Source organism: Sciurus carolinensis, assembly GCF_902686445.1.
Source record: "Sciurus carolinensis chromosome Y unlocalized genomic scaffold, mSciCar1.2 scaffold_443_arrow_ctg1, whole genome shotgun sequence".
Classification (NCBI taxonomy): domain Eukaryota; kingdom Metazoa; phylum Chordata; class Mammalia; order Rodentia; family Sciuridae; genus Sciurus; species Sciurus carolinensis.
The window spans coordinates 97,015-109,224 of record NW_025920115.1 but is presented as its reverse complement, the minus strand read 5'-3'; the positions used below and the strand labels follow the sequence as shown (position 1 = coordinate 109,224).

The 12,210-nt window shown below is 33.6% G+C and overlaps 1 protein-coding gene across 3 annotated transcripts in view; it reads right to left on the bottom strand.

Moving 5' to 3' along the window:
* The window catches only part of LOC124973562 (lysine-specific demethylase 5D), a 46,257-nt gene extending 35,876 nt beyond the window's left edge, over positions 1-10,381 (bottom strand). For 2 of the 3 annotated variants that reach the window (XM_047537435.1, XM_047537436.1), the window contains exons 1-7: positions 9,843-10,381; positions 8,640-8,717; positions 7,678-7,800; positions 7,252-7,422; positions 6,674-6,805; positions 1,661-1,784; positions 1,379-1,542 (exon numbers count right to left, since the gene is read on the bottom strand). In XM_047537435.1, coding sequence (XP_047393391.1) covers positions 1,379-1,542; positions 1,661-1,784; positions 6,674-6,805; positions 7,252-7,422; positions 7,678-7,800; positions 8,640-8,717; positions 9,843-9,992 — 942 coding nt within the window. In that variant the 5' untranslated portion in view covers positions 9,993-10,381. Of the gene's footprint in view, positions 1-1,378; positions 1,543-1,660; positions 1,785-3,101; positions 3,295-6,673; positions 6,806-7,251; positions 7,423-7,677; positions 7,801-8,639; positions 8,718-9,842 lie in introns of those variants that run through there. The other variant, XM_047537437.1, reaches the window with a different exon arrangement.
* Positions 10,382-12,210: the final 1,829 nt, after the last annotated feature.

Genomic DNA, 12,210 nt, shown 5'->3' with positions numbered 1-12,210 from the left:
AAGAGAATTAAAGAGAAGGAGGGGGGAACAAACTATTATGTGCATATACAAGTGTCACAACAAACCCCACTTTTATGTATAATTACAATATACTAATAAAAAGTAAAAACAAAAATTGTCAATTTTAAGTATTAGTGAAGACATGCAGAAATTGGAACTGTAATTTATTTAATTAGGAATGTAAACAGGTCAATCATTATTGAAAAGTACTGACAATAACCTAATATTGTCACAACAATTTTAACCTTATCTATACATTATTTTTACACAACAGAAATATCTATATATGTTACTTTAAGTAACACAGTGCCTTTCAGGCAAATATTTTAATATTTAATGTTCATAGTAGTCAAGAATTGGAATTTACCAAAAAAAAAAATCCATTGAGCAGTAAAATAGATAAATTGTATGAAAGTTGAAGACAATAAAACAAAACAGAAGAAATCATTATACATATACCTTTTTCAAATATAACAACATGAAAGAGAATATACTGTCCAATACAGAAAGAGCAAATAAGTAAAACTAATCTACTTATTTTCTGGTATCCAAGTTATACTTTAATTAAAAATAAAATAAAAATACAACTAGTAAACAACTACAGTAGGGCTGATAGAAAAGTAATGATTCTCAGATTTGGATAAGAACTATCTATGACAATCTAAGCAAAACACAGGACAAATGAGGATAGGATAGTGGTAATAAAGATAACTTCTCAGTTACTGGATGCAGATTATCAGGAGAAATATGAGAGTCCAAATGCAATATAAAATGTCTGTTCAAAGATAAGCCTTCTCTTAACATTAACAGTTTCACAACAGGAAGGCATAAATGATCAAAACAGTGAAATTAGCTGAAGAGAAAGATGACAAAAAACACTAAAAAAAAAAAAGGCAGAGTGTAGGGGATTATAAAAATCTTTCGGGTAGGAGGAGGAAAAAAAGGTTACAAAAGGAGAGAGAGAGAATGAATTGCACAAAGTACATAAGTAAATAAAATTACAAAAGAGAGAAACTACTACGTAAAAGTGACAGAGTCCTAAAGCATTTACTAGAAATAAATTGTTTTTTCACACAATTTATATGTGACAAAATTATCTCCTATAAAATTAAGTTATGAAAATTCAGAAGATGCTTACAAAGAGTTGAAAAGAGAGAATATAGTTGGGTGGAAAATTCTAATCTAGAAATAAAGAGGAACTGTGCTCCTGCCTCTAATACCTTGAAAATTTTCTTCCTTCTCTTGGTCATATCTTTTCTTATTAAAGGGCTCAGGGATAAAAGGAAAGTAATGTGTCATCATTATTATGCTTATAATAATAATATAATCTAATTTGAAGAGTTTTAAACATGTTAAAAAAATACAGGTGAATTCTTACAAACTGGGTATTGTGGTGATTCTTCCTCAACCGCATAGTCATCTTGGTGCAGGGTTCTAGGCTATGACTCAAGTCCTCTTTAGATAATGTTGACATCGCTTTCCCATCCCCACTGGGTTCTTCTTTCACCGTAAGAGTGGGAGGACATGTGATCCTTTCTTTATCTGCAGAGTCAGAAAGAACTCTGAAAACATCCTTTCCTGGCATCAGGATTTATAAACCATCCCTCTCATGGTATTTCATATTCTACCTTTCACACTGACCTAGTCTGTTAATGTTTACCTTTCTTCCGTAGAGTTTTATCCTTAGCCATGAGCCCCAAGCCCATCATCTTAGGGCCTGCCCCATATATTTGTAGCTTCTTTAACTCTGGATTTTTCTCAATGTCCTCTTCTGTGGGCTCTGGCTATTGAAAAAAAAAAGTTCAAAGATGTGAGATTTACATGTACAGATATTATACTTTGTAGGTAACATATAGACTTTCAGATTTGGAAAACATCTTAGATGTTATAAAGGTAAACAGATCACACAGATTAAAAGCTTCCAATAGTCTTCATCCATTTGTGAATGTTTACCTGTGGACAAGGTATAGCTAGGTTAAAAACAAAAAACAAAAAACCAATATTTGGAAGGTTATTCTTATTTCTCAGTATTTTCATGTTACAAAAGAGATAATGAAATAACCATGTTGGCAAGGAAAAGGATGTTCAAATTTTATAAGCTACATTATAGAGAATTCAGCAAATATAAACAAATTCCTTTCTGCAATGGTATAAAAGATGCAAAGCTGAAAGAAGATTCCTCTTCTCTTTAAATGCAAACAATCAGAAATGAGTCTCCTCTCCACCATTCAGAGACTTGGGAAAATGTAAATCCTTAATGTGTTAAAATATATATTCTCATATGTATTTATGTGTGTATGTAAATAAATCTCGATTGTTTTCAGCACGTAACTGTTTTTAGTGGATACTGTGAGATATATTTTATTTATACTTTAATTTATTCTACTTTTAAGTTAATCCTGTTACATTTATCCTTCCCACTTAACTTCTCTTCTTATATATTTTCTTCTATGAATTTAAATATACTTAAATCATATACTCCTTCTTTATATAAAAACTCACATATATAAACACAAATAACATACTTTTTCCCATATTATTTTGTGCAACTATGTACTCTGTATGAAAACATCTATGTGTATTCATCTATCCAGCTGTGTTTCATAAAGGTATTCTAGAATTAAGAGAACCTATTCTTTCATTATAGAACAATGAAATTATTCCTACATTTTGGCATTATAAACAACGATGCAATTTACTCTATCAAATATATCTTTTGTTTTTAATATTTTGTAATGTGTGGAAGTTGAGGGTGCTTGTAGGCTTAGGAGCGATCCCTTGCAGACCTAATTACCAGAAAAAGTTAACACCTTGTTGATAAATTCATCTTCTCATATATAAATGAACCTATCTTGAGTTAAAACCACAATCAATTCCTTGGTGTAACCTACAAAATCATTATTTCTCCTCTGAAAATCAACCTAGAGTCAAATACACGAAAACTAAGGGCAGTCCCTATGCTCCAAAACCCTAGAATTGTTTAAGTTAGCCCATTCTAAAATGTTACAATTGTTCTGCCTTGTTCTTTCTGCAAAAACTACAATAAAGGTTAAGGTTGATCCATTTGTGTTTTCTGCCTCTTGACTGACATTGGTACTTACCCCTGTAATCCTGGGTAGTATGCTGTGTCACTCATTTTGAGAACTATGAACAACATTAAACTTTTCTTTCAAAGTCATTGATCTCTCCATGTCATCAGTCACTTCTATAAATTAAGATTGGCAAATAATTCTTCTCAAACTATTCCAAAGAATCAAGGGAGGGAATCCTTCCAAACTCATTCTATGAAGCCAGCATTATCCTGTTACCAAAACTAGATAAGGACATAACAAAAAAAGAAAACTAGAAACCAATTACCCTGATGAGTGCAAAAATTCTCAATAGAGCACTAGCAAATTGAATATAACACATGAAAAGTATCATTCACCATGACCATGTTGTTTTTCATGCAGGGATATAAGTATGCTTCACCATGTAAAAATCAACAAACATAATACATCACATAAATAGAATGAACCACATTATCACACCAAGAGATACAGAAAAACATTTCATGAAATTTATTAGGCTTTCATAAAAGCCTTAAACAAATTAGGTACAGGAGGAGATATCTCAACTTAATAAAGTCATCAAAAACTTATAGCTAACATCAGAGTGAATGGAGGAACACTGAAAAGCACTTCCTCTAAAATCAGGAACAAGACAATATCCTCTCTCATGGCTCTTACTCAAAATAGTTCTAGACATTTTAGGCAGACCAATTAGGAAACAGAATGAAATAAAAACGGCAAACAATCAGGAAGGAATTAAGTTGAATTACAAATTTGGAGCTATGATTTTCTATTTACAAAGAAAAGGATTCCATCAAAAGATTATTACAACTAATTAACAAATTCAGCAAAGTAGTAGGTTATAAAGACAACATATAAAAATTAGTAACTTTTCTTGCTCCAATAATAAATTTGCTGAGAAACAAATGATAAAAACAAACCCATCCATGATAGACACACACACACACACACACATACACACACACACACAAAATGCCAGTGATAAATTTAACCAAGGACATGAAAGATTTAATGAAAATTGCAAGAAAAAAGCAACTGAAGATTACAAAAAATGGAAAGAACTCCTATGTTCATGGGTTGGAAGAATTAAGAGTCCATACTACTAATTCTAATTAAATGCCTATACTACCCAAAGTAATCTAAAGATTGATATAATCCCAATCAAAATACTTAAACAGCATTTTTCACAGAACTAGAAAAATAACCAACATAAAATACATAAACACAAAAGATTCCCAAAACACAAACCATCTTGAGCAGAAAGAGTAATGACAGACATCACAATACCTGATTTCAAGACCTAACTACAGAAAACAAGTCAAAACAACAGAAAACAAATAAAAGACCAAGATGTTATTAGCATAAAAACAGACATTTATACTCTAGAATAGAAGATCGATTCCATCAACAACAACCACCATGTGTCTATAGCTTACTGATTCTCAAACTCACCAAAAATACTAACAGAAATAGGTGGGTCTTTTCATAATGTTGCTAGGTAAATGGCAATCTGTATGCAGAAGACTGAAAATTCAACCCAATTTCTTACTCTATTCAAATATTAATTTAAAACAGATCAAATGCCTCAATGTAAGAACTGAAACTGCTATAGGAAATCTTAGGGGAAACACTTGAAGACACTGGTATAGAAAATGACAATCTGGATAGGAACCCAAAGTACAGGAAACAAAAGCAAAAACTGACACTATTTCAACAAATTAAAAATCTCTGAAAGTGAATAATCAAGCACCAAGAGACAAAATATTTTATTTGCCAGTACTCATTTCAAAGAAGGTTAAAATAAGGAATTAAAAATACTTAACAAAATAAACAAGTAATCTAATTTTAAAATGGGCAAATAATCAGAACACTTCTTGAAATAATATAAACTGCCAATAAATGAAAAAGTGTGCCTTATCATTATCCATCACAGAAATCAAATCAAAACTATGAGATATTGTTGGATCCAATTAGAATGTTTATTACCAAGCAAACAAACAAAAAAAATAAAAGAATAAATGCTGGCAAGCATGTGGAGGAAAATAAACTCTTATATGTGTCTGAAGAGAGTGTATACTGGTATAGTCATCAGGAAGAAAAGTCTGGAGTTTCCTCAAAAGCTAAAAATAAAACTATCACACGATCCAGCTACATCACTTTGAAGTACATATCCAAGGGAAATACATCAATATACCAAAGATATTTGTAAGTCCATGTTTACTGCAGCACTATTCACACTAGCTAAGATACATGATGCTTTTAAGAGAGTCAAAGGCTTATTAACAGATAAATGGATAAAGCAAATGTGACTGATATTCATCAAGGAATATTATTAGGTCAAGAATTTTAATTACAATTTCCAATAAAATGGACAATGTATTCCAAGAGAAAAGACGTCTAAATCTGACTGATCTTGAAAAATTTTGTATACTAGACTGGAAATTTCAGACTTTACTTGTTTTCAAGTTATCACACACTACTAGTCTTTCTTTTCTTTTTCCCAATTTATTTTGTAAAGAAATAAAGCATTAATATAGAATCCAGTTGAATTTCAATTAAAAATTCTCATTTTTTTTGTACGATATACTTATATTTAAAAATTGCAAAATTTAATATGATTTAGATACAAGTCTGTAATTCCAGATACACAGGAGAACAAAGCAAGAAAATCACAAATGCTAAGCTAGCAAGGGAAACTTTGCAAGACCCACTTTAAGATAAAATTTAAAAAGTCTGAAGCTAGATGTAGTTATGCATGCCTAAAATCTCAAAGGCTGAGGTGGCTGAGGCAGGAGAACTATGAGTTTAAATCCAGCCTCAGCAATTTAGTGAGGACCTAAACAACTCAGCCCTATCGCTAAAGTAAATATAAAAAAGGGTTGGGGATGTGGCTCAGTGGTCAAGTGCCCCTGGATTCAGTCCCTGGTACAAAAAACAAAACAAAACAAAACAAAACACCTCAATTGTGGAGTCCTTGCCTAGAATGCACAAGGCCCAGAGTTCAAGCACTTGTACCAGACATTCAAAAATAAAGCCACAAAACTAAAAATGTACAACTTCAATCTGATTTATTTCATTGTAACTTACATTAGAGAAATAAAAAATATTAAGAAAAACATTTTATGTAGAATATTCAAAACTGGCTTATCTAGATGAAAAGTTACAAGACTATTCTGTTCATATTTTTGATTGTTTGTTATAGTAGGTAGTGACTCATTCTTAAGAAACTATCAGTATAATAAACTTTCCTTGAGCCTCTCCTGTGTCATTCCTTGCATAAGTTTCCTAGCCATCATATAAAAGATCACAGAAAAAAACCAATAGTTTTAAAAAACAAATTGTACAATATACTTTACAAGTCATGCTGTTTCAAAAAATTAAGTGTATTAAGTTTATTTTTGCTTTTAAAATGTGAAATAGTGTAACTGAAAAAAATAACTAAGTAATAATCATGACCAAAATAAATGAAATTCACTTCCAACCAACCGAACCAATTTCATATTAAAAACAGGAGGAAAAAATATAATAAAAAATGAATCTTCACCAAGATCAAGTTTCAGATCCACTTTTGTCTACTTATAAGAAGGAAAACAGACACTCACTTCAGGTTGTAGTCTTTTTGCCCGCCGACTATAGCTGCTGAACTTTGAAGGCTGGACAGACTGTCGAAGGGGGATGCTGTGGGGTTTGTATTCCTTGTCTTTTTCCTCACTGTCAAATGGGCATGTATTACACTGATGGACAAGAAAAAGACTGGGTCAGGAATTGAGTCACACTTACAAATAGCCAATAACCGCAAGCCTAAAAAATATTATAATTCAAATAACTCTACTCCTCATACTCTTTAAATACAGTGCATATTCTGGTAATTCCCCCAGGGACTTTATGAAAAAAGTGAAAAGCAGAATGAAAAGAAACATGGTCTTTGGACTATGCAGTTCTGATCTTAAGTCTTATGCACCAGCCTAAGGTCTGGTTCATTAAAAGGTCTTAAAAGTCGGGGACCTGTTGTGGTAATAGGGTAAGTGTAAGTACTCTCTACTGCAAATAGGTTGCCCTGGGCCAATTCTTGTACCTTCTGACTGTACCTACAGACTTCAAATTTCACAATGCAGGAGAAAAGCCCAAACAACAAAAAGAATAAAATTATATTAGGCGCCAAACCATCTAAGGTCCTCACCACAAGGTTGGCTCCAGACTGAAACATTTCATAGGGGTAAATGATTCGTTCATAGTGAGATCGTAGTAGAGAGCCAATATTTTTTCCTGGTGGGTAGTTAAGACGCTGGGCAACTCGGGCCCACCGCCGGTCCTTGCAAATGGCTTCATAGCCACCCTCCTCCATTACAATCTGAAAAAATAAAAAGGGCCGTGAAAAGTTGTAAACACACTGGAGAGACCTTTAAAAAGCAATACAGTCCTAAGGCCTGAAATCTGGGGAATGGGCTCACTCCCAATGCCAACCATTTTAGGACCCAAATAAATTAAGAATGTTATCAGGTTCTGCGTTCTTCCCTTTCCTACCACAATGATACAATTTTCTACCACCAAGCACCCTCTATGGAAGGTCACTTAGCTATCTTCTTTGCCTATCAACTACTCTTACCTTACTAAGGCTGTAGAGGTCCAAGATCTTCCGCTCAACATTGGGAATCTTTAATGAAGAGCCTTGGATTTCCCAGAACTTTGCAATTTGATCCAAATAGTTCAGTTTCACTCTTGTCTGAGCCTGAGGAGGAGAAGGCCCTATGAGGTTCTTATTCCTTAGCTCGACTTTGGGTCCAGTGTAAACTAGATGAAGAAGCAGTAACCTTACAGTACCTATAGTTCTTTACTACCTACCTTCCCATGAGCATCCACAAAAAGTTCATATAAGCTGGGTCTTCAAGAGGAAATAAGAATTATTCTTGGGCTTCAAGATGGCTAGATCAAGACTTTTTAGGCTCTACTTAATGTTTTCCTTCAGTTATCCAACTAAAGTCTACATATAAAGCAATCAGAAAGACTAAAATATTTTTCTATTCTATGTCAAATGTTTGTCAAAATTCATTTTCTGAATTATTACCTTCTTACTTTTAAGCAAAATGAGCTTCTAGTCATTGATGCTACTGAAAATAATAGCGGTAAAAGAAAATGTCAAATTATTTATTTGCTTTCTATATTTAATACTAATCTGAATATAAACACTTGCTTGATGCTTTAAGATGCAATCCTTGCTTCTGACAGCCTAATTTATTCAAGACGTTTTAAAGACACCTTTTCTTTCTTAAGGAAATTCAAAATGATATGAAAGGTTGTTATGGGGAAAAGAAATGATAGCTCTAAGACCATTCTATTCCAGAATACATGAATCACTTCCAGAAATTTAAGGCCTTCCTCCTATTCCCACCATTTACAAACAGTAATAATACATTTTGAAAAGGTTCCTCAAAGATCAATATTCTGAGAACGAAGTCGTAGTTAAAATTAAAGGTATACGATTTCAATGCATTTTAACTACAATATTATAAAACTATTAGGCAGGATTAGAACTTAGGTTCTCTATAAAAGTGAACTTCACAATCTTACCTCCAGTTCATTCAGCCTCTGGATTCGAGGAGTAAATCTAAAGTTATCAACTTCTACTGCAAAAGGAGGTTGCCAGTCCTGAAAGGAAGTAATAAAAGTAGACAATGACAGCACAATAGAGAAGGAAGAGGATAAGAACTATAATCATTTGTTTTCACCCTCCTGGTGTTGTATTTTCAAAGGCCTTCAATGATTGCTTCTTAGAAATGAAGTTAAAAAAAAAAAAAAAGCAACCATAAAAAAAACAAAACAAAAAAACAAACTATTGATCCATGCTCTTCTTGGTATGTCTCCTTCTCAACACTCAAAAATCAACAGAATTAAAAAACAAACAAAAACTCTCCACAACCTGGACCTAGAAGTCAACTTTAAAGGGGTGTGTGGAGGGCACTGACGAATAAACATAACGTTTTAAGAATTAAAACGAACCTAACTTGTAAAAATTGTTTTAATTTCAAACCTAATCCATTATTTCTTTCTATCCCCAGTACTGTGGAAAATCTGCATCTGTTACAATCACCAATACTAAGAAATACATAAACATCTAAACAGAAAAAAGCAAATGTGTGGACAGACTGAAACCTTAAGAGCAATGTGCTGTTCATAAGGCTGTCAATTAATGTAGTCATTACGCTGTTTAGTATCATAACCCTGATTCATTTGTTTGCATTTTATATTTTAATTAAGCCAAATTCCTGCCAGTTTCAATTAATAGTTTCGCATATGAAATTAACAGGCGAGACCTCTCCCCAAGTCCTCTGCCTTTTTGTTGTTGTTTTCACACACTCCAAACTTAAGGAAAAGTAAAAAAATATTCCGGGCCAAGAGGACAATAACAATACAAATTTCTATCTTATTGGCTGTTTCTGTTATAAATCAAGTCCTTCTGAGTACGTTAAACTTCTTCAGTCTAAGCACAAACATAGCTAATATTTCCGGCTTATAAATGGATGAACATATTAACGGCTTTGTGCAGAAACATTCGGAGTCAAATCTTAATAACCACAAAGAATGTGGCCATGTTATTCGGATAAGTTTCCTGACGCCCGTGACTTGATAGTATGACGAGAAATAAGCCAGAAGGAGTCAAACTATCAGGACTCTCTCTGTGTTCCTAAAGCTAAGGCCTTGTTACGAGGTTAAAGGAAGCTTCAGGCAAATCAAAGCGTTTCCTCCATTCCAAGTTACGGTCTGGCGACTTACCGCAGGTGGGCGTATCTTGCAAATGCCTGACTTCTCCGCGATGGGCCTGATTTTAGCTATGTAGCCAAGAGGATCTCGAAATTCTGCCCAGCTGGGTTCGAACACCGGGCACTCAGGCGGCGGTCGGAAGTCATCCGACATCGGCTCCATCTCCGACCTGAATGCTAAGATGTAAAATAAAATTCAGTCTTTTCAGCGATGCATGGAACTTCCAGCTAACACCGCGGCTCGGAGGAACTTCACTTGCTTCCAAATTCCAGAGTTAGTTTAATCCCCGTAGTTGTTTACTAAACCTCATGGCTCTCAGTTTTGCAGCCACCATCTTGACCCTCAGCTTTTCCTTTGCTAGTGTCGTGTCACTCCGCGGATCTATTCTTTACGCGTTATACCTGAACCTGACAGTTGTTTTGCATGATAAGTAAAAGATGAAAACGAAGGACCGAGTTCACCACGGAAAGACAGTCATACCCTCCACTCGAACGACCAAATTAAATATTTTTCCAGAACACAGAGAATATTTTAAATACAGTCGCCGGATCTTTTTTTTTTTTTTTAATGGAAGTACTGCGCACGTCACGCCTGCGCAGTAGAAAGAGAATCACGAGCAAGCGCAGTTGGGCAGAGAATTTGTCACACACTATTCCAGTTTTGCCGAATGATGAAAAGCTACACTAATATTGTTTCTGTTCTTTTTCGGGTGCACACTCCAAGGAACTTAATGTGTTTACGAAAGTCTTTACTAACAGTCTCTTAAGACTGTGTATTTCAGGCTCCTTATAATTGGCTTTTGTGAAGAAACGAGTTACTACCATTTTACAATCTTTGTGTAATTTATTTTCATGTACTTTGTTTCACTTTACACCTGCCTTGTACATATTATCGTTGTACTTACAGGAAAAAAGTGCTTAAACTTGTATAAAATGTGTTACCAAAACGTGTAAAATCTACAGAAAAACATGCTTTAAGAAGAAGGCTGTATGGGGACAGGCAATAACAGCCTTTTTTTAAGGTATCATTTTAAAGTACCACACAAGTAGGATAAAAAAATTCTTCTTAGACATATCACTAAAGTAACAATTGACAAAAGGAAAATAAACTGGATATTATCAAAATAAAAACTATTAAATTTCAAAGGTCTTATTCAGAAAGGGAAAACACAATATGCTGAATTGGAGTGACTTGTTTTCGAATCATATAAATGATCAGAGATTTACGTTAAGAATATTTTTAAAAACAGTTGGGACTAGACAACATCCCCAAAATCCAGTTTGTGTGTTAATAACGAACCAGCCCCGACACTGGTTGCCTTTCCCCACCCCAAGAGCGAACAGTTCATCCACAGAGCTTGAACAGATAGCAAATACAGGATACGAAATGCCAAACGATGGAATAAAATGAACTCTCTGATTTCATTCCTCACAGACATATTATACTTAAGAGGAAAACAGAGAACTGCTTGATGAGAATGGGAAATGAAACATTTCTTTTTAGAAGTGTACTTAAACTACACCTTGTCCTTCGTTTTTTTCTTCATTGGGTTTTTAATGTAGGGAATCACAAATGATACGTATTGTTTGTTTTTTTTAGATTAACTCCAATAAATGGTACGTATTCTTCTGAAAAAAACTATTACACTTTGCTGCCAGGAATTCTTTTTAACAATATTTTAAATTTCTTTTAAAAGAGGTAGGTGAAATACAGTGGCTTGCTGATATTTATTAGAATCAGTTTTATATCTTCCTTTCTTGTTCATCTTCTTTTTGTTGTTGTTGTTGTTGCTGTTGTGCTGGAGATGGAACCCAGGACCTTAGTGACACATTCAAAGGTTATTTTACTCTTCTACACATTTTGCCTTGTTTTCCTATCTTATATATTTTTGAATAATGTGGAAACATTATGAAGAATCTGTTTCTTTTAAAATAGTTTGAAAATGAACTTGTGGGTCTCATTTTGAAGATAATACAGGGAAAATCTTTGCTTTAAGATTTCCTGGTTTGATTTGACTTTAATAGTATTTCGTTTTACACTACTCTTGACATTTCTTTCCTTGTGCTGCTGGAAACTGGACCCTTAGGCACTTAACCACTGAGTTAACGTTCCCAGTTTTTTTTTTTTTTTTTTTTTTTTTTTCTTTTTTCTTTTTGAGACAGGGTCTTGTTAAGATACTGAAGCTAGTCTTGAACTTGCAATCCTTCTGTCTCAGCCTACTAAGTTGCTGGGATTTTAGGTGTGTGCCACCATGCTCAACATAAATTGTTTTAAAACTTACATTTCTCAGCTTTCTCTTTTTTTACCAGTTTTATCTATTTTTTTTTTTTTTTTTTTGGTCTTTTTCATAAAATCAATTACCATTACCATGGGCTAGGAT